Here is a 22,733-nt window from a genome sequence, read left to right as displayed (position 1 = left end):
ATACAAATATCAGCAATTTTCTTGTCACATATGACCAATTTTTCCATACAAAATGTGCTTAAATTAGTAAATACACAAACAAAATAGCACATTTTCATAAAAAGTTTTCTTTTATAGATCATGTATCAGCAAATTGCTCATCACATGACCAACAATTCCATAAAAAATGTGCTTAAATTAATAAATATACAACTAAAATATCATGTTTAAATACAAAATTATAGAATTACTCCATTCTCTGTATTAAACATCTACAGGCCTTTATTATACCATAATCAGCACTTAAACAAATACTTATGTTTACTAAGATTTTATTTGGGATAATTTTTTTTATGTTTTTTAAAACAACTTTTTAGTGCAAAAATTTTTTGAATTAAAAATTTGTGCCAAGAAACTGCTTTAGAAAGTAGTAAAAAAGTTATCCCAAACAAAGTCTAAATTTTACCTTAAAAAAATCATCTGTCATAGTTAGCCTCTTCGGGGACAACAATCAAAGTCGCCAATTTATTATGTGCTCGATTAACGATGACTTTGATAGGCATGCCCAACTTATCTCCCATTATCTCAATGATCTACCAGCAAAATAATCGAAATTAGGAAATATATAAATAATATCAAAGAGAAAATCGGGTCAGCATGAATTTTTAAAATTTTTTAATTCACTAAATAATCAATTGAGAATTTACAATTATTACTCTAAATACAAAAATTCTCTCAATAATTTAACAAAAAGGCATATCTAAGTCTTTATTTGGGACGACTTTTTTATTGCTTCTTAAAACAACTTTTTAATAAAAAATATTTTAAATTAAAAAATTTTGTACTAAAACACTGATTTAGAAAGCAATAAAAAAGTCGTCCAAATGAAGCCTAAATTAGTGCTAAATGCTATATAAAGATTTTCTATGAGGCTATGATCATACCTCTTTTATACTCGAAATAGGCCTGCCATCAAATTCAGTAACTACATCACCTGGTTGAAATCCAGCATGTTCAGCTGGAGAACCTGGAGTAACCTGTTTGTCAAAACAAATTTATTCAAAGATAAGCAGAGCCATGACAAAGTAAAAAATCTAAAGTTTTGGAGAAAGCATGAGAAGAAAAAAAATCATTAATCTACTAGAATCAGACCAATTGCCATCAATGTTGCTGTGATAGCCTTGTTCCAATGATCAGGGGGGTCACATACTTCACTTATTCCAATTTTAAGTATAGCTTATGATGTCAAATTCAGGTTTCGTTTGGGACGGCTTTTTTGCTACTTAAAACGCTTTTAGTTCAAAAATTAATTTTTTTTAAGAAAAAAAAAAACACTTTAAGAAGCAGTAAGAAAGCCGTCTCAAATGAAGCCTCAATTTGCTCAACTTTTATCACACAAGTTTGACCAATGTTCTATTAGTTCTACCATTTCTCTTCTCAAATCCTTGCATATTAATTTTGTATACCAGTCTTATTTGTTCATTCTTTCCATACAATCTAGACAAACCAAAAGTCAAATTTTCTCTTATTTTGGTTAGGTGCTACTACTGCAATGCCTTCCATATAATCATTTTAATTTATTTTTTCTAATTTTGTCAAACATATATCCTAATATTATACATTTTTATACCCATCTTAACCTATAAATGACTACTTAATAACCTTAACACTCAAATCCATATATAATATAGTATATAATTATAGTTTTCTAGAATTAACTATTATCCTCCACTATATTCTTTGATTTAATAATATGCCTAATTAATTTCTCCCAATATTGACCCTACAAATTGTATTATATCCTCATAAATGTCTCACTTCCATATAATAGCACAAGCAAGCTGATTGAATTTTTAAAAACTTACCTATTATAAATCTAAATGATAATTTCCTATTGATATTGCTCCTTAAGCATATATCTATTAAACCACCTAATCTTAACATTAAAAAGCATCTTATCATCTATATCTCAATATTCTTTGTATAATAGGTTCATATTCTTTGTGTATATGACACCTAAATATCACTTGACCAAACAACAAACTTTAATAGTAGATTATAAAGCTCACATTCAATAAAATTAATAATATTTGTCCAAACTTTTCCTTGATTAATCATAATCCTATAGTCTAAACAAATCTCAATTATTAAGCTTGTTTACTTGCTTTAGAAGAAATCTCATATATCTATTCTGTAAATAGCATCTACCAATCTCAACTCATTTATCTTATATAGTCATCTTTAGAATCAACATATAGGATTCAAACTTAATATTGATTCAAAATATACATATAGTGACTAAGAACCATTTTGTCATGGCATAACCTATAGTATAGTTAATGTTATACATCTTTAATAATTTTGATGCAACTTAACACAAATATTTTCCTGAAAAGATATAGTTAGAATTAATTAGATATAACTTTTTTATATTAGATTTAAGATAATTTGACTCTTAACATGACATAATGGAGAAAAAAAGATTCACGTTGCTAACCCCACGTAGTAGTATAAAAACTTGATGTTGTTGTTGTCGTTCACAAATTTAATATTAATAACAATTCTTGTAGAGCTCAATCATATATCTTTTTGAGAGATCTAGTTCTCAAAAGAATATTAGAAATGTCTGAAAAATAGCATTATTTCCCATACAGACCATTAGACACATTATGCCAAGATGCAAAAAGATGAGCCTTATTTCCCTCTTAAATACAAAGCACCTTCATGAAAATTTAGATAGCTTGCAAGAAAAATACATTGAAATGTCATCAAACCAATGCCAACACAATAAAATGAACCGAATTATACACTTGCATCACAGCTGCTCAACTGCAAGCTGTTATATTGCAGTAGTTCACACTTCACTCCACTAAAAGAACACCCTTGGAAAGTTAGAAAACTACATTTAAAAAGACTAAATAATGAGAAATTTTCCTTATATGTAATTAGATCGTGCAATTATGGAGCAACTTCATTTAAAGAACACTAGTATCCTCAACATTACATTTAAACAACAATATTCAATCAAGTTGCAACTGCTAATTCGTCAAAAGTCCATAATCTTTAATAAGTGGTAAAGGGGTTTCAAAACAGCCTTCAAAATAAAAAAAGGAGTATCAAGGAGGTATGGATCGCTAGACATGTCAATGCATTCACAAACTTCTTTAAGGATAATGAAGTGTACCAATTTGTCAAAAAAGCAGCTAATTGGATCAAAATCTTGCTTGGTAAGGCATCATTAATACCTTAACGGTCTACAAATCATTACCAAACCTTCATATAAAATAACCAAAATGCCGACAAAGAATTGACAACCATTCAAAAAAGATTAAAAAAATAATAATAATATTTCAGATTTCATTCCCTTAGCAGATGATACCACAAGATTGCTTTAAGAAATAGCAAAGAAAAGAAAGCATACCATAAGTATAAGAACACCTCTGACGACATTTGGAAATGAAGAATCTCTTTCTTTAAGCTGTGTAATGACCATGCTATTAAGGTCAAGCATTTTCAACCCTAGCCAAGGTCGGATAACTCTTCTGCAAGGTATAGATGGGTTACTGAGATTAATATTCCAAAATATTTTTTAAAAACAAGATCACGTATAAGTGAAGTTATGAACCAATGAAAACCAGATTCAATACACAGGAATACTAGTTTCACAATCAGTCAACATGAACAAAGCAAAACCATGAAAGAAGACACCGCTTAAAAGAAATCTTTAGCTTGTTTGGTTACTCGATTACTAGTTAAATAATCTGAAGAAAACATAAAGAATGATTCGGTTAACTTGCTTAAGGCACAATAGATATCAATTGCTTAAACAAACGAGATACTTCAGTGCTATTTGCTAGCAATGAAAGTACTAAACAAAAATTGACATGGATAAATAAATCAATTTTGCAAACTGAATAATAAAGAACATCTAATCACCATTTTTTTGCATTGAACCATAAGTGAGATTGTTCTGCTAAGTGCTAACCCTTATTAAGCATAATAGTTAAAAAAAGTGACAATGAGTGGTCCAAGATTTTTTTTTAATGCAAATCTACAGTGAGCTGCACAGAATTATCCAAACCTATAAATTTGGAGGTTAAAATTATAATTTTAATAACTATTTTACTTTTGATAAAAATAAAAAAATAAAACAAGAATCAATGCAAAACATAAACAAATGATTTTCAACTAGAAACAATTAAAAATCATAAAGATCTTGAAAATTAACCGCTCATAGAAATTCATATTCCATCGGACTTGAAATAAATTAATTATGCACTCAAACCAATAAAAATTTCTCAAGAAAATAAATAGAAGTAGGAAAAAAATGATCAAAACAAGTCTATCTTGTATAAGGCGATAACCTCTCCCAAAATTCTTTAGTCTCTTATTTGATCAAGGAGTAAACTATAAGACTTAAGCTCTAGGACGAGCTCCTCGCAGCAAATCATAAAGCTTGAGCAGGTCAAAAAATTCTCATATGTTATTGAAATAATCTAACAAGTAATCCTCGCAGCAAATCATAAAGCTTAAGCTCAAGAATGTGATGGTGTCAGTTGGCTGGTTATCTGTTAAAGGTTTCAGCATATGTTATTGAAATGATCTATGAAGTAATCCTCATAGGAAGTGTGATCATAAGTATATTAATGATTAAGTATGGGATGATTTGTATGGTAATCATTTAGCTGTTAATACTCCATCCATTTGACACAATTTAAAATTTACATGAGGTGCTCGAGTAATCATGAAGAGTATTATTATAATAATACATAGAATCATCACTTCTTAAATCGTAGTACATTTTACAAGATTTGTGGACAATAGTAAGATGTAGCAACAGTTTCAAGCAACAGCAGGTCGAAAAATTCAAAACACTTCAGAGAGATTGCTGCGGCAGTTGATCCAGCAGTTGAGTACCAAGCACAAACAATTAGTCTGATAACACTCATAACAGTAGCAGCAAACCAGTAAACATTTGATGTGTTAAGCCAATAAACATCTTGAATTGAATCAAAAATCAAAAGAAACAAAAGATCAAAGGCATGGGCTGTATATTTGCATATTCTTTGGCTGATAAGATGGAGCAATCAACCATAAGATTGGAAAGTGGAGGCTTTCAAAGATATTTATGATCATTTTCATTTGCCAATCTCCATGGAAGTAGAAAAAAGGCTTTAAGACACTAGAAAGATTTCTGCCATTAGGGTTATTCCTGGTAATCCCCGATGAATCTGTCAACCGGTAAGAAATTAGGAGAGGAAGAAAGATAGGAGATTAGAAGAGAATAATAATGGCCGGTTAGTCAAGGGAGGAAGAGAGAGGAAGAAGTGAGGAGAGAGCTCATGCGAGAGGCTGATTTCTTATTTCATCATATAACATGCCTTGTTACATGAAGAACCCCTTCCTATTTAAATGGGCACACCATAATAAAAAGGACAATAAAATTAAAAACTAAATTCAACACATCACAATGTGTACAATTCACAATGTATTACATTCCGAACTCTAATCAATTGAGATGTTGCTTGTTGTCACCTAACATGTCTCACGATTTTATCCCCATGTTACTTATCAAAAAGTCACATCCTAGGAGTCATTCAACATGAGCACAACTAACTTTGAAATTCCAAACAAAACTATAATTGTTATGCCTTGATGCTATTTAGCTTTACTATATTGAAAAGTTCATACAACGATCTAATAGCACAAACTCTCATCTATAAAGATATTGTCCGCTTAGGCGTAACATGTCTCATGATTTTATTAGCTTGATGCAACTTCCCAAGATGTCGCCCATCCTATATGTGATCTAGCATGAACATGTTTTCAGAGCTCCCAACGAAACTCATTGATCGTTAAACCAACTGATGCATTGAACTTTAAAAGTTCAACTTCATCATACTTAAAGGGTTTCACAATCTCTCTCATTCAAATAATTATTGTCCTCATCAATGATCTTGCATAACCCAACATCATCAACTATGCATATAAAGTTCAAGAGTGTGGGCTTCGAAAATTCACACCCCGTCCTCTCCGCATAGTTCTTTTTTCTATGAGAAGCATTTTAATGGATATAAATTCCGGGTTAAATTTTTGTAAGGTAGATTGGGTTTTAGATAAGACACTACATAGAGATTTCGCCCTCATTTAACGAAAACTTTATGATCTGAGTTCTCGTTTCCTATAAGCGCAAGCCCCTATAGTTAATTACCCCTCCTGATAACGAGAAAGAACTTTCGATTAAGGATAGTCGTGAGATAGGCGCTAAGTACCTAGCATATAGTAGCAGCAACTTTAGGGATTGAATTTTGGAGTTTTGGGGATTTTTAAGATTTGAAATTTATCATCACATACTTAAAACGGATAATGGGGGGAATTGAGATGAGCCCGATCAAGATCCTATTGTTTCGTCATCCCAGGCTGTCATGGTCTCTAGTTTACTTAGTCATAAGAGGTAGTCGATCCAACCTGACATAAGGCGCTTTATCGGCAGCCATGATTTGCTTCGTCCAATGATACCTTGTAGACCTGAGGTGATGTTTGTCTAAGGAGATGCACTTGAGTTCACCTTAACTGACAAAGAGACTTTATGCCTACCAAGTACATCCTATGATTCATTACTCCAAGATTTGAAACCATTAGAGAGCATATGGACTTTGGCCCTGATTGTAATATAGTAGCACCATTTTGACGCAAAATCACACAATCAAAGGGCATGTGCCATGTCCCTGCTTGCGAGAGATTATTTGAGGATGAATGTTAGTAATACACCCGACACGACATTTGTTCTTTGTGAGCCGATGTTAATTCAAACTTATCACCCCAACAAACGGTTATAGAAGGTGAATGTGTTTTAATTTTAATTTTTGCTGATTCAAGTTTCATTTAAATGTTTAAAGTTTAATAGATATTAGATTTTAAAATTTTGATAGGCTTTGACAATTAACCCCTTCGATTCAGATTCACTTTGAAAATGACCATCATTGGGAAAATTTTGTAATCGCTTTAAAAGATTTGTAGTTCCATTAGGGTTCATAGGTATTTTGAAAGAAAGATTCCTCTTCAATTGAGATTTGCATTCAGCACGGCTATCCCCAGGGTGACGTTCATGAGTTATCTTGAAAGATAGATTCCCCTCTAGTTGAAATTTACATTCAACACGGCCATCATCCGAATAACATGACTGTCATTTGAAAAATATTTATATTTGGTAGAAATTTAGGAGGCATTTTATAATTCAAGTTAGGTCAATTTCAATCCTTTCAAGGAGGATGATGAAACTTGACTATTTGACCCGCGCAACATTCTTGAACTGTTGGATCTAAGAATCAAATATGACAATCAGAGCACATACGGGACAAAATAGAATAGTGAGAGTTCTATTGGACGCATACAAGAGGCCATCAATAATGGACAAAGTATATTTTTTTAACAATCCAAAAGTTTCAATATTTGAGATTTCTTATTGTCAACTTGATTATGTAGGCCAATTAGCAAAGTTGAATGGATAAAGCGTGGGCATTCAAGACATTGAAGGTTGGTTCTGTAGAATAAAATTGTTAAATGAATTAGAACCCATTTGAACGATGAGTAATGTTGTTTAAACTGGTTGTATCTTGTGAGGCAATGTCTGACACTATATCATAAAAGAACCTTAAGTTTCATATATCCATATCTAAAACAGACAGATTTTTTATGCTAGCATCAAGAAGCTTTTACCCAGAGGATATTTGTAAGCAACAAGCACTCGAATCTATTTCAATGCAAATAAAACTGAAAGGAAATATCCTAATCTTCGAATTTAAACAACTCTAGTTTCACTTTCTCATTATCCTTAATGGGGTATTCACCGCTTTGATCAATATTTTTAGGAATATGGATGTTGCAAGGAAGAGTAAACGGAATAATGGATCCACCAAAACATAAATTTGAACAGTACATTTCAGGATAGCTGATGTACAGGATTAAAAGCTAGTTCCTCCACTATATAGTGATCCTGAAAATTTGATTTTGCAATAGTGAATGATCATTGAAGTGAAGATGAAGCATTTCTGGTTGGGAACAAAGAATATTATCTCAAAGAGATTAACTTAACACTTCCCAAGAAAATGCTAAGTGTTATGCCAATTTACATTCAGTATATCCATCCGCCAGGAGTCGTTAAAAATTAGAAAAGAATTCCCAATGAATTTCTTTGAGCTAGTCAAGTGCATCAACATAGTATCAACTGAAGTGAGCGAAGGCTGCTATCCACATGAGGAGAAAGGACATGCGTATAGGTAGCAAAGAGGACTGAATTAAAGAATTTTCATAGAGCATGGTGTATTTTCTCATCTCAAAATATCTTGTGGGTAGCTTTTACATTCCAGAAATATTGTGAAGGTAATTAGCCTATCTTTGTTGAGTATAAAGTTGGTGATTCAACCATTATGAAATGATTGAATTCTATTACACATGCTGCATAGATTGACATTTGGAAGGATGTAGGAGTGGGTAAGCTGTTTTGTTTTACGTTCCACATTACTTGTTTCAAGTGCAGCATTTTATACTTGATGGTGGATGGAGTGCTTATTTATTTCTGAATTGTCTTCCTTTCACTGTTAGTCAGTGATTGAAGCATTTTGGATGTTCATCCTCAAATGACGGTTCTGGATACTCTATTATTATGGAAAACTGCTACCAAATCAAGGTTTTCATTAAAGATAGCCTGGAAGAAAATAAAACAAAGAGTTCTAATTGAAATAAGAATATCCCAAAATTCACGTGTTGCCACTTAGCAGCAGAATGAAAAAATGTATTTTTTGTGCCGCTGACAAAAGTCAGACACTTGTGTTTTTACTCAGTATTGCAGCACTTCAGTAATGGAGATATTAACTACTTTGATTTAGATTAAAGTTCACTGTAAATTCATTCATTTAAGTCTTTATTTTCATTCCATTTTAATTGTGCATGTCAATTTTAAATTTCTAAGTCCAATTAGCATTTAGATAAAAATCCTGCATCCTCCTAATGTCCCCTCCCCGCAAAGGAAGGTTAGGAGGGCACTTGCCTTTTCAATCCGCCCAGCCGAATAGGATTCGTTGGCTGAGGGCTTCGGGATATTCATTGGTCTAGGTATAAGTCTTCGAGTCCCCAATTTGCTTGCAGTGCCTGTTGTTTAAATATGCTTTAATTTAAAAATATTTTTTTTCATTTCTCATGAAAACCCAGCAATCTTTCGATGCCCCGTCCCCATGAAAGGAGGTGAGAGGGCACTTGGTCTTTCAAATCCACCTAGTCGAATATGATTCGACGGTCGAGGGCTTTCGAACGTTGATTGGTACTAGTATCAGCCTTCAATCATCCCTGTCGTAGCACCTTTATATATATACACACACACACACACTCCAATACTCACTTCAGATGAAAGCAGGGCGAGATGAGGTGATAAGGTCGGGTCAGTGCGGGCCGGGTCGATTTGATTGCGTCAAGTATTAGTTTTGATTGGCTCTGGTTACGGCGAAGATCGAGATCAAGCTGGCTGGAGTGCGGGTGGTCTAAGATCGAAGAGGATCGAGCTGGATCGCGAGGTTCTGATTTGCTTGCGTATTAAACAGGAAATGGAGGTCGGAGTCAGGTCGGTTGGCATGTGCACGCGGAAGGATAGCGGTTGGGTAGGGGCTGGGCGAGCTCTTTGAACAGAGAGAGAGAGAGAGAGAGAGAGAGAGAGAGAGAGATTTGGAGCGTGCATGAGTTCGAATAGCTGAGAGGCAGAACAGTTCTACGTGAATTTTTTTTGTCGTGATGAGTTATGTGATTGACGGTTATGAGATCATGTGTGAACGTCGTTTGGGTGAGTGGGAGCCGATTTTGCGTTTTACGATAAACAAAGAGTTGTCCCCGATTATAAGCACTTTGTTTCAAATAGGTTCAAGAGCTAGCTCCTACATTGCAACATTTAAGCGTGTTCATGTTGAAGAACTTCAACGATAGGCGGCCTCTACAGAAGTAGCTTTAAGGGGATAAAATCATGAGGCTTCTTAAGTCAAAGTAGATAGTATATTGATGGATGAGAGTTCGGTTATTATTATGATCAACTTGCATAACAATTGTCTATTGAGACAAATAAAAGAAGTGTTGTCAAAAGCCAGAAGCAAGCGTTATGGCCCTCGAGTGCATGCTTGCTCACACTCAAAATGAGGTAAGCATAATTTTTTTCCTTCCTCTGAAATCTTATGATTAGCTCTTTTCTTTTCATTATTTCTGTTGATTCCTTATAATATAGATGTGTATTGATCTTCCTATTGCTCTAACATTTTATGGAGTACTTTTTCTCAAGTTTTTATGGTCCTAGATAGAGCTCTGTTTTACAATATTTTCTATTGCAATAAACTAGTAAACATTATTTACTTGAAGGTGTTGGATACTTGCACTAGAAAGTTAATTTCTGGTTTCATTTATTGTGCCGATAAAACCAGATGCTTCATTGTTATTTAGTATCTTCTTACATATTATGCCAATGCTAGTGCTTCATTGTCAATGGCCGCTATAAACCTTTACATAGCACTTAGTTTATGTATTAATTGCACCTTGTTCCACTCAATAAAATGGATGTCCTATTAATCGAAGAAATCCAAGGCATGTACATAACAGAATATACATTATAAAAAGGGTATACTAATTTCAATTATTTGAAGCTACACTCAAGCTTTCTCTTTTAAGCAAAAAAAACCTCTTGTGCTTTTATAAAAGCATTACCACTTAAAAGCAATACGTTAAAATAAGTCCATTGGTATTATTCAACTACCTATATTCTAAAGGTAATAAAAAATAACATAAAAATCATATCTATTAAGTGCCAAAAAAGCTATAGTACATTAGAGCAAGAATACTTTTATTAATTCAAATGAAAACTAATAAAGGAGAAGAAAGAAAGAAAGCATACCCTCTTTTCAACAAGTTATCCATTATTTTAACAGCTACATCAATAGGAACTGCAAAGCTCACTCCATCTGCATTCAATACTTTCAAAATATTTATTCCTACAACCTCACCATCAAGATTCACAAGAGGCCCACCAGAGTTGCCCTACATGCTCATTAAACATGGCAAAATAAATGTTGTCCCAATGGTTTGAACAAGAAAGCTAAAGATGATTAAAAAGACTGTTAACACTCAAACTTCCAATTTGGAAAAGGCATTTCCAAAATAAATATTTGCCAAAATGGTTTGAACAAAGAAGCTAGAAATGATTACAAGTACAGTAATACTCATACTTGAAATATGGAAAGGCATTTTAAAGTTCACAATAGATAAAGAACTAGGCAGGAATTCGGTGTAGATGCAGCCATGATGACAAAAAAATGAACTGAGAATAATGTAACAAATATTAGTACAAAGTTAAGATCATTTCATAGAATAAATGTTACTTCTAATGCTTACTTAGTGCAAGAATGTTTCTGAACAAACCCTAATACATGTAGAAAAACATAAACACCTCATGATCCAACAAACAACACTGAAAGAATAATAAGCATATACTCCAAAGAAATAAGATACTAAAATGATACTGACATGTCAGAAGGATGTTTGGTTTGCTGAAAAATAATGCAGAGTAAAAGAAATTCAATGCAAAATAGAATTTGAGCGTTTGGTTCGATGAAAAAGAAATGCAAGGTAAAATTCCAGTGATTTCTTTTTCCACTCAATAGTCCATTTTTTATAAATTGTAAGTTCACCCATATTTGGCTGAATTCATTTTTTCACCACAAGCCAATTTTGTTGTTGCTACTTGACACCTTCGAACACTACTATCCGCCGCCATTGCTTGATCACCGGCCAAACTCCAGCTGATCGCCAAGCCATCAGCAGTTGCCATAGCCAACAGTCGGTAGCTGCTTCTGGCTAACCGTCACCCATCACCGCTCGCCGCCGTTGTCCGACTAATCGCCAACCAAATTCAATTCAAACCTCTCATTCAAGTTCTTTGTCCAAATATTTTATTCTAAATTCTACTGAGATTCCCAAATGGCTCTAAAGGATATGAATTGGCATTAGTATGCTCTACAGGGAAAGTCTGGATTTCTTTTTATTTGCTTGACCCCAAAGTCTCAACAAATAACCGCAAATCTATACATATGACACCAATCCTAGCATCTTCCATTTGTTTGAACCCAAATCAAGCAAATTATTTTCATCCTAAAACTTCCAAGTTATAGGACTTCTCTTTGGTTTCAACTCCCAAATTGGAGATAAAATATTAAATCCCTCTGCATATGCTTTAACCTAATTCAAGCCAATATTCTAACCATGTTATGCGAAGCAAAAAATGACATAGCTTTCTCTTTCCATTTAGTCTCCAAAGCTCTAGGAATCCACTATCCTCAAGTTATAATACATTTTGCTTTAACCTAATACAAACCATTATTCTAACCTCGTTATGCGAAGCAAAAATCACATAGCTTTCTCTTTCCTTTTAGCCTCCAAAGCCATAGGAATTCCCTAGCCTCAAGTTATAATATCTTTTGTATATCACTAACCTCAAAGGTATTGATACACTACTCTTATTTTGCCTGCGTCTAAAACATGCGAGTGAATTTATTTTTAGTATTAGGATCAAATCCTAATAGCCTTTCTTATTTGGCCCAAATCAAATAGAAACTCTCTTTCACTATAGGCCCAAATCCAACGGTTATTTACTTGACCCAGTCAAGCAAACCATATCTTTATTTCTTTTACCTCAAAGTAAAAGCTCATCTACTTTGCATAAACAAATAGAAAATATAGGCCCAACTAGGTTCTTTTACTTAACCAAAACAAGGAATTAGAATTAAAAATAAATTAAAATTTGCAAGTTTCTTTAGGAGCCTCATATCACGAAATTTGCCTAGCTCAATTGGGAGATTTCACCAAACCTACTCGAAACCCTAAAGTATATTTGCTTAGCCCAATTAGGTAAACTCTTCTTTCTTCTTAGCCAAATACTAGGGGTGCCAATTATTGACCCAACCCAAAAAATCCAAGTTCGGGTTGACTCATTTAACAAGCAGGTTAGGTTCGGGTTTCAATTTTTGGCCAGTTTAAAAAATAGAGTCGGGGAGTCAACCCGCTAACCCGGATTTGACCCATCTCCGACCTTGTCAGTCGCTTGACTCGTCCCTGCGCTGGCATCAGTCAGCACGCAGAGGAAGCACACACCTACGCACAGCACCCCGCACCAACAAGAAACTCGCCCTTGCCAGTCGTGCACACAACACGCACCTATGCACAGCACACTCTAGGTGACGCGGCCTTGCCCTGGCCAGTCAAGCTTAACACTTCCGTACGCGACCCACGCTCGACACTCGAGCTGTTTTCCCTTGCCCACAGGCCACAGTTCTGCACGCGCTTGAGCTCGACTTTAGCGCAGTCCGCCCTTTCCCATAGTCCCACTCGACCCCTGCGCGGTCTTCCCTTGCCCGTAGTCCTGCACGCGCTCGATGCTCGCAAGTAGGGTTAGGTCAACCCAGTAACCCAGCGAGTCAGGTATTAGTCTAAATTTCTTACCCATTTCCAAAACAGGGTCTGGTTCAGGTCTGCTGAATTGGACCCATGTCAATTCCGGGTTCGACTCGAATCCGACCTGAATACCCATTTTGACACCCCTACCAAATACTAGAGAATCATTAAAATCCATAAAAGTTGCTCAGTTTTCTTTTTGATACAAAAATGTCATTTCGTCACAAAAATTAAAACGTTTATTTCTTATTTCACGAGACACTATGAGTGCTAGGTATGCCTCAAAGCTAGCATTAACCAATCAATGGACTCTTCATAACCCTTAAAACTATTAAACCTTCTAAAATTTAAAAAGAATCTTTAAATAACAAATAACTTCAAATGAATCCACCCTAGAAAAATAAATTAAATATATTCCTAATCAATAAAATAACACATCAAGTAATAATGTGACAAACACACTGCCTTGCACACACTAGATGCACTACCCACATTTGTGCTAAGCCATGGATGTTTGATTGCATGGATTTTAAATATGCATACCTCATGACCTTTGTTTTGTAGGGAAATAGTGTTTTTTTTTTTTCTTTTAAAATATTATGAAGTTGTGTAAGCTTTCAAATTCATCTAAGAATTTTGACGATGGTGAACTCTTCCCCAAGTTTCCTATTTTCCTAGTTTATTTTCAATTGTGGTTATATTTTGACTCACAAAGCTCATATCAAGCTCTTCACCGCTAAAGCCTAGTAATTAGAAGAGTTGTGTGAGGGATATTTCATAGCCTAATCTTATTGTTAGTATTGGAATTTCTAGTTGAAACCACTCATGTATGCAAAATAAGATTTAGTTGACTATTTAATGATCTCAACCTCTCGCATGTGTTTAGACCAAAGCTATTTTATCACCTTAATGTTATCTTATCGTTTACATCAATAGAGGATTTTGCTTAACATTGCTCTCTAAAAAATTACAAGTGCAAACTTCCTTAAGCAAGTCATTTTCGCATGGATTGTATCACATCACTTTTCTATTATTATTGGTTGATTTTTGTGACATGATTTCATATTCGCTTAGGGTGCACACTATGTTTTTTCCTATATTTCTTCAAATGCTTTGCTTAGAGATGGCCTAGACATTCTTATGTGATAGACTTTGAGAAGATTAAATTTTCTACCCATTAAAATGTAAAAAATATTAAAGTAAACAATATCATAAGATTTTCTAAATAAACTTGCATGAATTATTACAAATAAGCTAAGATTTCAAAACAAAATGAAATTCAAAGCCTTCTTATGAACCCTAAGAGGTAATCTAATATTTGACTAATAAACATCTGTCTATGAAAATGTACTTATCAAATGTAAAAATATACTTATCAAAATCAGCATCAAATCTATCTTCTTAACTAATAAACATCATTTGAATAGCTTTATAAGTTTCATATAGAAATAAAATTTCTCCCATTAAGGAATAGATAATAAAAAATAATAATATTGGTTAGTCAACATAATACCTATTATGACCGGACATCTTAAGTTAAGTAGCTAAGCTATAAGTTATCTTTCCTAAATTAAAAATAGTCAAGCCTATTTTGCATATGTATTGAGATCAAGATTATATAATTTTAAAAACATTTATATGAGTTTAGCTGATCATCCTTTCCAAGCAGGATTATAAGACCAAAGGTCATAATAACTTAACTTTTGATGAGATTTTAGATTTATAAGTCTCATGCAACCAATTGGATTAGGTTTGAGTTACTATCTTATCAATGATTCTCATTTTAGATCTAAGACCAAATATTGATGTTTTTTTTTTTCAATTAAATTATCCGTCATTACCTTTTTGGGTATTATTTTCAATATTGCATTATTGAAATATAAGCTCTAATCTTCTAAATAAAATGATAAATGCTTAAATATATATTCAATTTTAAAATGTAAAAGCTCAATATAGGATAATATTAAGTATTTATATGCTTCTCATAATCAAGTACTCACACTCTTTCTTCTCTGTCTGTAAAATCAATTCTAAGTTGGTTCAATCATACTTAAAATTTTAGTAATAAATATTTCAAATGAAATCCTTGAAATTATATAAGAATTTTAGCCAATATTTTGATTAAAAGATTTTAAACCACTATCTTAATAAAAAAATTTCTAACTGATCAAAATATATTATGTAAGGGAAAATCTCTAGAAACTAAAAATAAATTCAAAACTAATTTTAATTATTGAGTCCATGCCGAAATCATATTTTTGTTCTTCAAAATAATATATTATTTTATATATCGTACTTAATAAAAAAATATTTTAAATATTTTAATAAAAAATTCCCCATCAACTATCATCATCATTAGCAAGGTTGATTTTATATTTCAACTTTAAGTCATTCTTGTTGACCACCAAATGGGGCATAGCCTTCGGCTTACAAGTGTTGGGGAAAGTAAAACAACGCAGTGAACACAAACAAAAAGGAGAAAATGGCAGCGAAAAAAAAAAAGAACACCAAGATTTAACATGAAAAAACCTGAAACCGGAAAAAAAAAAAACCACGGAGCCACACGCCCACACCACACCAAGAAATTCACTATAAAAGTTTGGGAGAAATAGTATACATCTTTTTTCTCACTCGTCATCTCCTTATCTCTATTCTCTCTTGCACCGTTCTCAACGAACAAACAAAAAGAAAAACATAAAAAACCACCAAGAGACACAACCCTTGAAAAAAAAATGAAAAAAAACTACCAGCATGTCTTGCAACGTCAAGTTTGGAATGCCACAACCCTCAACTCTCTAACTCCAGTATGTGTGATAGTTCTGCAACGCAAGCGCCACAGCCCTCCCTGACAGCACCAGGGTTTGGAGGGCCAAAGCGCTCCACTCTCTGTCTATCTCCAAGCAAATTATACAACGTTGCAACGCTCAAATATACAACATCGTAGCATCAGTTGCATGAAAAAAAAAAAAATTAGGTGCAAAACATTAGAAACCAAGCAGGGGTAGGACCCCGATGAACTCGACTGATGGAATTGAGGTCCAAGGCAACAATACATCCCGATTAATTGACACAATCGATTCCACACAGAACTATCCTTTTGCACTCTACTAAAAAAACTTTTAGTAATGTTACTTTAGTCCTAGCCGTTTTACTTCCCATTCATTCAACATTAATTCTCTACAGCATTTTATTAGTGATATTTTATCCTCCATTATAAATGCCCAATTTCCACTACTTTTATTTTTAATTTACCAGGTAATGCTGCAATCATCTCTTTGTTGTAATCATTTGTACTCTAACATTCCTAATTTACCACTCATCAAATCTTGCCATTCTGTCTGAGCTCAAAAAACACAATTTTTATATCTTGGTTGAATCAAAACTATATAAGGGTCAAATTTTGTTCAAAAGATATTTGTAAAATCTATAGAACAATGTATTCCTTCCTCTCTAATGGCTGATAACCCAGCTTAGAATTTGAATATGCATCAAGAGTTTTAAAATTGCTATATGTTCCACTATAATTGGCGATCACCATCTCTACATAATAAGTATTTGCATTAACTAACCTAAAGTAAAGAAAAATAAAAGATTAATGAAATAATTTATTTTGTGCATATTACTTACAAATATTGTTATCATCCCACTTGTCAAAATATTATAAACTTAACCATCTTTCAAGGAAATCGTAAATGGTACAAATTCATCTTTCTCATATATAAATATACATAATGCTTTGTTTGTCCGCATATATAAATTTTGACTATCTTAAAATAAAAATTAAGGGAAAGAGAGAGATATAGAGAAATAGAGAGAGAGAGAGAGAGAGAGAGAGAGAGAGAGAATTTAAAGCTGCAATAATTACAAAACTATGATGCTTTGGAGTCAAGATTAGCATATCGACTTAGCAAAATAAATTCTACTTGATAAAGCAAAATATAACAAATATGAAATTGTAATAGTTGGAAAAGGTAAGAATAAGGCAGGGAGATAAAATTCATGTAGAAGAATTATATTAAAAAAAGAAAAGAAAAAGATAAAATTAAGATAAAAAGTGAGGAATTGAGCATTGATATTTAAGAGTTGACACCTCATGCTATACTCAATAAATAATGATAATTAATAAATTTAACACCAAAAGGTTCATTTATAGTTATATACTCTAAGATAATGATTAGAAAAATGGTAAGCAAGCATTTGGCTTAAAATTTAAATGTTTCAACTAAAAATGAAATAAAATTTTAATCCACTTTTCCGTGATCAACAATAGGATAGTTTGGGCGTAGGGGTGGAGGTTCTTGAGCCTATAAGATAGAAATTTATTATGGCTAAGCAAGGATCGAATTCAAAACCTTAGCAACAACTTCCAAGACGCTCATCAACCAAACTAGCATGAGGGGTGGATATTGAAATCAAATAAATGTGACAAACATAATAAACTCATTTATAAACAAAATAACATTACCTACCTCATTGACGGCACAATCTGTCTGTAAAAATTCTTGTCGAATCCCACCAATTCCTAAATCACTGCTTTTCCGATCAACACAGCTGAGAAAAAAAATATTGTTAAACAAAACCCGTGTTAGTTTAACTTTTTTGGGTGCATTGGGATGCAATTTCTTTTCTTTATTCTTTCCCTGAGAAGAAATATAGAGTGTTGATATATGAGTCATACTTCAAAACATGTGTTAGTTAAACTTTTTGTGTGCATTGGCATACAAGTTATTTTCTTTTCTTTATTCTTTCCCTGTGAAGAAATATAAAAAAATGTTGATATAGGAGTCACAGCTTAGTATATTTTGCTTTTATTTATGTTGAGTGAAACAAACTCATATTCTCACATAGAAATATGAGTTGATCCATGATTCACTCATGCACTAATAAAGCTAAGGAAAGGTGCACAAGCAAAATGGTGATAGATTAAGCATAATTTTTATATAAATCAAACTAGCACTTCAAAAAATTATGAAAGGAAAAGGTGAACAAAATAAATCTTCATAAATGAAAATAAATTTCTCGTACATAAAACGCTTAGCAAAAACCTTCAGAGCATAATGAGCGGCAAAATGAACTCAGGCTGTTGGATATATCAAACAAAAGAGCTCGTATATTAATCATTAATACCTAACAATGCCAGCAGTAACTGTGTTCTGAAGGGAAAGTGGACAACCCATAGCTAGCACCCAATCACCTGGACGAAGTTTGCTAGAAGAACCAAGCTTTGCTGACGGTAGTGGAGTTTTAGAATTAATCTTCACAACAGCAATGTCAGAATGGATATCAGCACTAACAACAGTGCCCTCAAATTCTCTTCCATCTTGCAAAGTTACATCAACCTGGATAATTTACCAAAGATAAAGCAGATTAAACAACTCTTTTTTTCCCCTTTTGGCTGAATAAATTTGTTTTGGGCTCATTAAGTTACAAATAATCACAAGTACAGTGAAGTAACAGCATGTTGACCTCTCTTTTGAGAAAGGTTTGTAACACTCTACAATACACCTTTCCAATAATGTAGAGTGTCACGGAAATAAAAATAACAATCATTCTCAACATAATATACTTTTTATCATTTGAATCATTGTATTAAACATTCACTGACAATTACATGTACTGAATAAATGGATATTTGCCCAAGAAAAATAAGCGAACCTCGCTTTCACAAGCTTAAGGTCCTTATTTTCTCTAGGTAGATTGAATTTTAAATTAACCAGATTTCCAGTAAGAGTAGTGTCAGGGTTTATTTAAATATGAATCCTACTTCTTATGAGCGCAAGCCCTCACAATTAATTACACCTTCTAACACGTAGAGGAGCACTCTCGATTAAGGATGAAATTATATTAGTATGTGCATTAAGTACAAATGTGTGTGCAACAGCGTGTAAATGTTCTAAACCCTGGTTGTGGGGGATGAAAATAGACCCGATCAAGATCTCATGGTTCCGTCATCCCGAGAATACCGTAACATTTAGTCTACCAACACTTCACGGATTTGACACCAGCGTCAGAGTCTTGTTTTGCTAGTTTTGCTTCGATACTATCCTGCAGTCTTTGTTTTGACACTTACTAGTCAGTAGTTGTTTTCTACTCTAACTTTCGGTATTGTGTTTGTTGTTTTGACTTCAGCACTAGGTGCTTTCACTGTTTAGCACTAGTTCTACATTGCAAGTTATATTTAAATACACAATATTAATGCTATATTTGTTTGCTTGAAGGTAAATTGTACACGCAGCAATTTAGAGAGATCTATGGTAGCTGCAATTGAGGCTACTGTTGAGGGCAGAGAGTGTGTTAAGGGGTGTCATTTGAGAGCTGTTAGAGAGCTTATAATTATGAGAGTTTGTTACTTAAGTTGGATTAGTGGAAAAATATTTATTTATGCTTTCTTTTTTATTTAATTGCATTAATTAATTGAGTTAATTAATTAAATTAAATTTTAATTAAAGTTTGAATTTAAAATTTAAAATTAATTGCTCAATTCGTTAAATTTTAAATTTTAAATCTATTATAAAAAAACTCAATTAATTATATTATTAATTAAATTTAATTGCTCATTAATTTAAAATTTTATTATTTTTGTTACAACTATTAATTAAGTTGGTTGATCAGTTAGCCTAATTAATGTTAAAAGGTTTTAAGTTGAATTGAATATTTCTTTAATCAAATGTTATTTAATTAAATTTGATTTTTAATTGAGTTCTAATTAGTTAGTAAAAAGAAACTCAGTTTCAAACTTAAATTTAAGTTTTAAATTATTAGTTAGTTTCAAGTTTTAATTAATTTTAAAGTTCTGATGATTAATTGCTATTTAAGTTAATCAGATTTGGTATTTTAGTTCAATTTCTTAGTCGTTTTACTTAAATTAAACGAAGGCCACCTCATATGCAAACACAAATTAGAGAAGGTGCTCAAAGGAAAAGACAAAACAGCTAACAACCACAAAAATTATGATCCAACACAATACTTTGTTGCTCCGGCAAATACCAAAAGAACTTGGCATATCATCACTTACTATTCATAATAGTTTAGAGAAGAAAGATAGAGCTGAAAGTAAAACCGTGCAGAGATTAAGTAGAAAGAAGCCTGAGACAAAGAAGTAGAACGAAGGTAGAAGATAGCTCACAAGCTTCCCTCATGTTTAAAATGATTAACTCACAATAGTTTAGAGAAAAAAATACAGGTGGAAGGGAAATCGGGGAGAGAAGAAGTAGAAAGAAGACTGAGACGAAGTAACAGGGGATAGGGAGAATACCAGCTCGCAAGCTAAAAAAAACCTCAAGTTTTTTAATTGTTCACATTCCAAAAACTCTTTTTTTTTTCTCAAAGGGATCCAGCCCCAATTTATAGGAGAAAGAGGGGAGAATAGCATTTACAAGATCACATAAATGTGCCACCAAAACAGTAAATCAAAACCACCAAATTCAGCCCACATTAAAACTTCTTGTATAGGAATCAGCAAAGAGAAAACCGAGCAACCAATAGCAGTAAACCAAACAGCTAGCAGAGAAACCGAGTGGATGACGGGGAAACCAAGCAGCCAGCAGGGAAACAGAATGGACAGAAGGGAAAAACTCAAGCAGCCATTAATAGAAGAGAAGAAATGGGCCAAGCCAAATAAGGAAAAGAAACAACCCACATATAATTACCCAACAACTAAGCAGCAAGATCAACACAAGTGGAAAGACGATGGAGTGAATCAACCTGAGAACATCGAACCTAGCATTATCATGGGTTGTTTTCCATCATAGGGCATTAAAACTATAAAATAAAACATAGCGTCCAATAAAAATTAAAATACATAAAATGTAAATTCTTGACTACATAAAAAATGGAGCTCTTGGAGCTCTCCCAAAATTAAAAGAATTTTTATTTTAAATATACTATAATTAAATGAATGATGGGTTGGCTCATTGATAACAAGCAAGCAAAACAATCTTAAATCCTTTCCATTCCTTTTTTCAAGAGAATGAGAGAAACAAAATCTTAATATTAAGTTGCAATGAGAGAAACAAAATCTTATTCAAAATTAACAATGGGAATACTCCATTTACAAAATTACGCTTCTTTTTTTTTTGTAAGTTTAATTTTTTTAATGGGAGAAAAATATATATTCTGTTTAAAAAAGGGGCAAGTTTCATTTATCAAATCTATTTAATGTCTAAAGTAATATGCATATCATGTTCTTTTACAAGTAAAACATTTTGTCCTTAACTACTATAGATTTAATTGAAAAAAAAATCTTTTTAATGATTAACAGATTTAAGCTATTTTAAAACTTTATTCAGAATTTTTAAAATTTAATGGAAAAGGAAAAAAATAAAGCACTTCCTCATTAAACCAAAAATTTCAAAATGAGGCTCTCTCTTTTAAAATAAAATAAAAAGCTCATTCAATACGAAGAGAGTAATCATCACTTACTATCCTTCTAAAATCAGCCCCATAAAATAAAAAGTCTAATATCTAAAATTACCGAAACTTCTATTTTTATGTTGTTGTATAACGCCTGATCATTGGAATTATTATAACAAAAAAAACCATGCATTGTATACAGTTACTTTCCTAAGCATTATTTAATCGGGAAAGCTTAAATGATGCAAAAAAGACAATAAATGAGCTGCTAGAAAGAACCTCTAAAAACCACTTGTCTTTTTATCACTCATCGTTTACTCCAATATTTAAGCTGAAAGAAGCAAGATTAAGGCTTCGTTTGGGACGGCTTTTTTGCTTCTTTTTAAAGTAGTTTTTTAGTAAAAAATTAAATTTTTTGTACTAAAAAACTACTTTAAGAAGCAGCAAAAAAGCCATCCCAAACGAAGCTAAGTAAAAAACACAAGTAAAAACAAAATTAAAAGCTAACCTTTCCTTTAGAGATGCTTTTCATGCCCTCAAAATCTACAACAACATGAGCGCATGTCAAGATAGTGCCATCTGAATCAATGATAGTTCCTGAACCCATACTCTTCCCAAGAATCAAACCGTGAATGCCTATTATGGTAGCACTCAACAATAAAAAACAATACATTGCAGAGGTAACAATAATTAAAAAGTCAAATTAAGCAATGATAAGTCACCTCTTGAAACAGATATATTAACAACTGATGGGCCTGCAGCGGCAGCAGCATTGGCGATAGCATTCCTCCCCAAACATCCAGGGCCACACTTATCATTATTCTCATCCCCTTGAGGTTCTTCCTTCTTTAAATTATCGCGTGAAACAGCAGCATCCACGAAAGGAAATAAGCCTGGATATGAATTATTTGCACAACAATTAAATG

General features: G+C 32.9%; 1 protein-coding gene across 1 annotated transcript; it reads right to left on the bottom strand.

The window, feature by feature from the left end:
* Nucleotides 1–384: 384 nt before the first annotated feature.
* Nucleotides 385–22,707, bottom strand: LOC110101476 (putative protease Do-like 14; the record flags this gene model as incomplete). Its single annotated transcript, XM_028694756.1, has 8 exons — nucleotides 385–572; nucleotides 924–1,016; nucleotides 3,401–3,521; nucleotides 10,904–11,046; nucleotides 17,925–18,006; nucleotides 18,583–18,794; nucleotides 22,316–22,443; nucleotides 22,530–22,707. Coding segments are annotated over 8 exons (1,074 nt in total), but the record flags the coding sequence as incomplete, so codon positions are not given.
* Nucleotides 22,708–22,733: the final 26 nt, after the last annotated feature.

The sequence above is a fragment of the Dendrobium catenatum genome, unplaced genomic scaffold, assembly GCF_001605985.2.
Source record: "Dendrobium catenatum unplaced genomic scaffold, ASM160598v2 fragScaff_scaffold_542, whole genome shotgun sequence".
Classification (NCBI taxonomy): domain Eukaryota; kingdom Viridiplantae; phylum Streptophyta; class Magnoliopsida; order Asparagales; family Orchidaceae; genus Dendrobium; species Dendrobium catenatum.
This window is presented reverse-complemented; position numbering and strand designations above follow the sequence as displayed.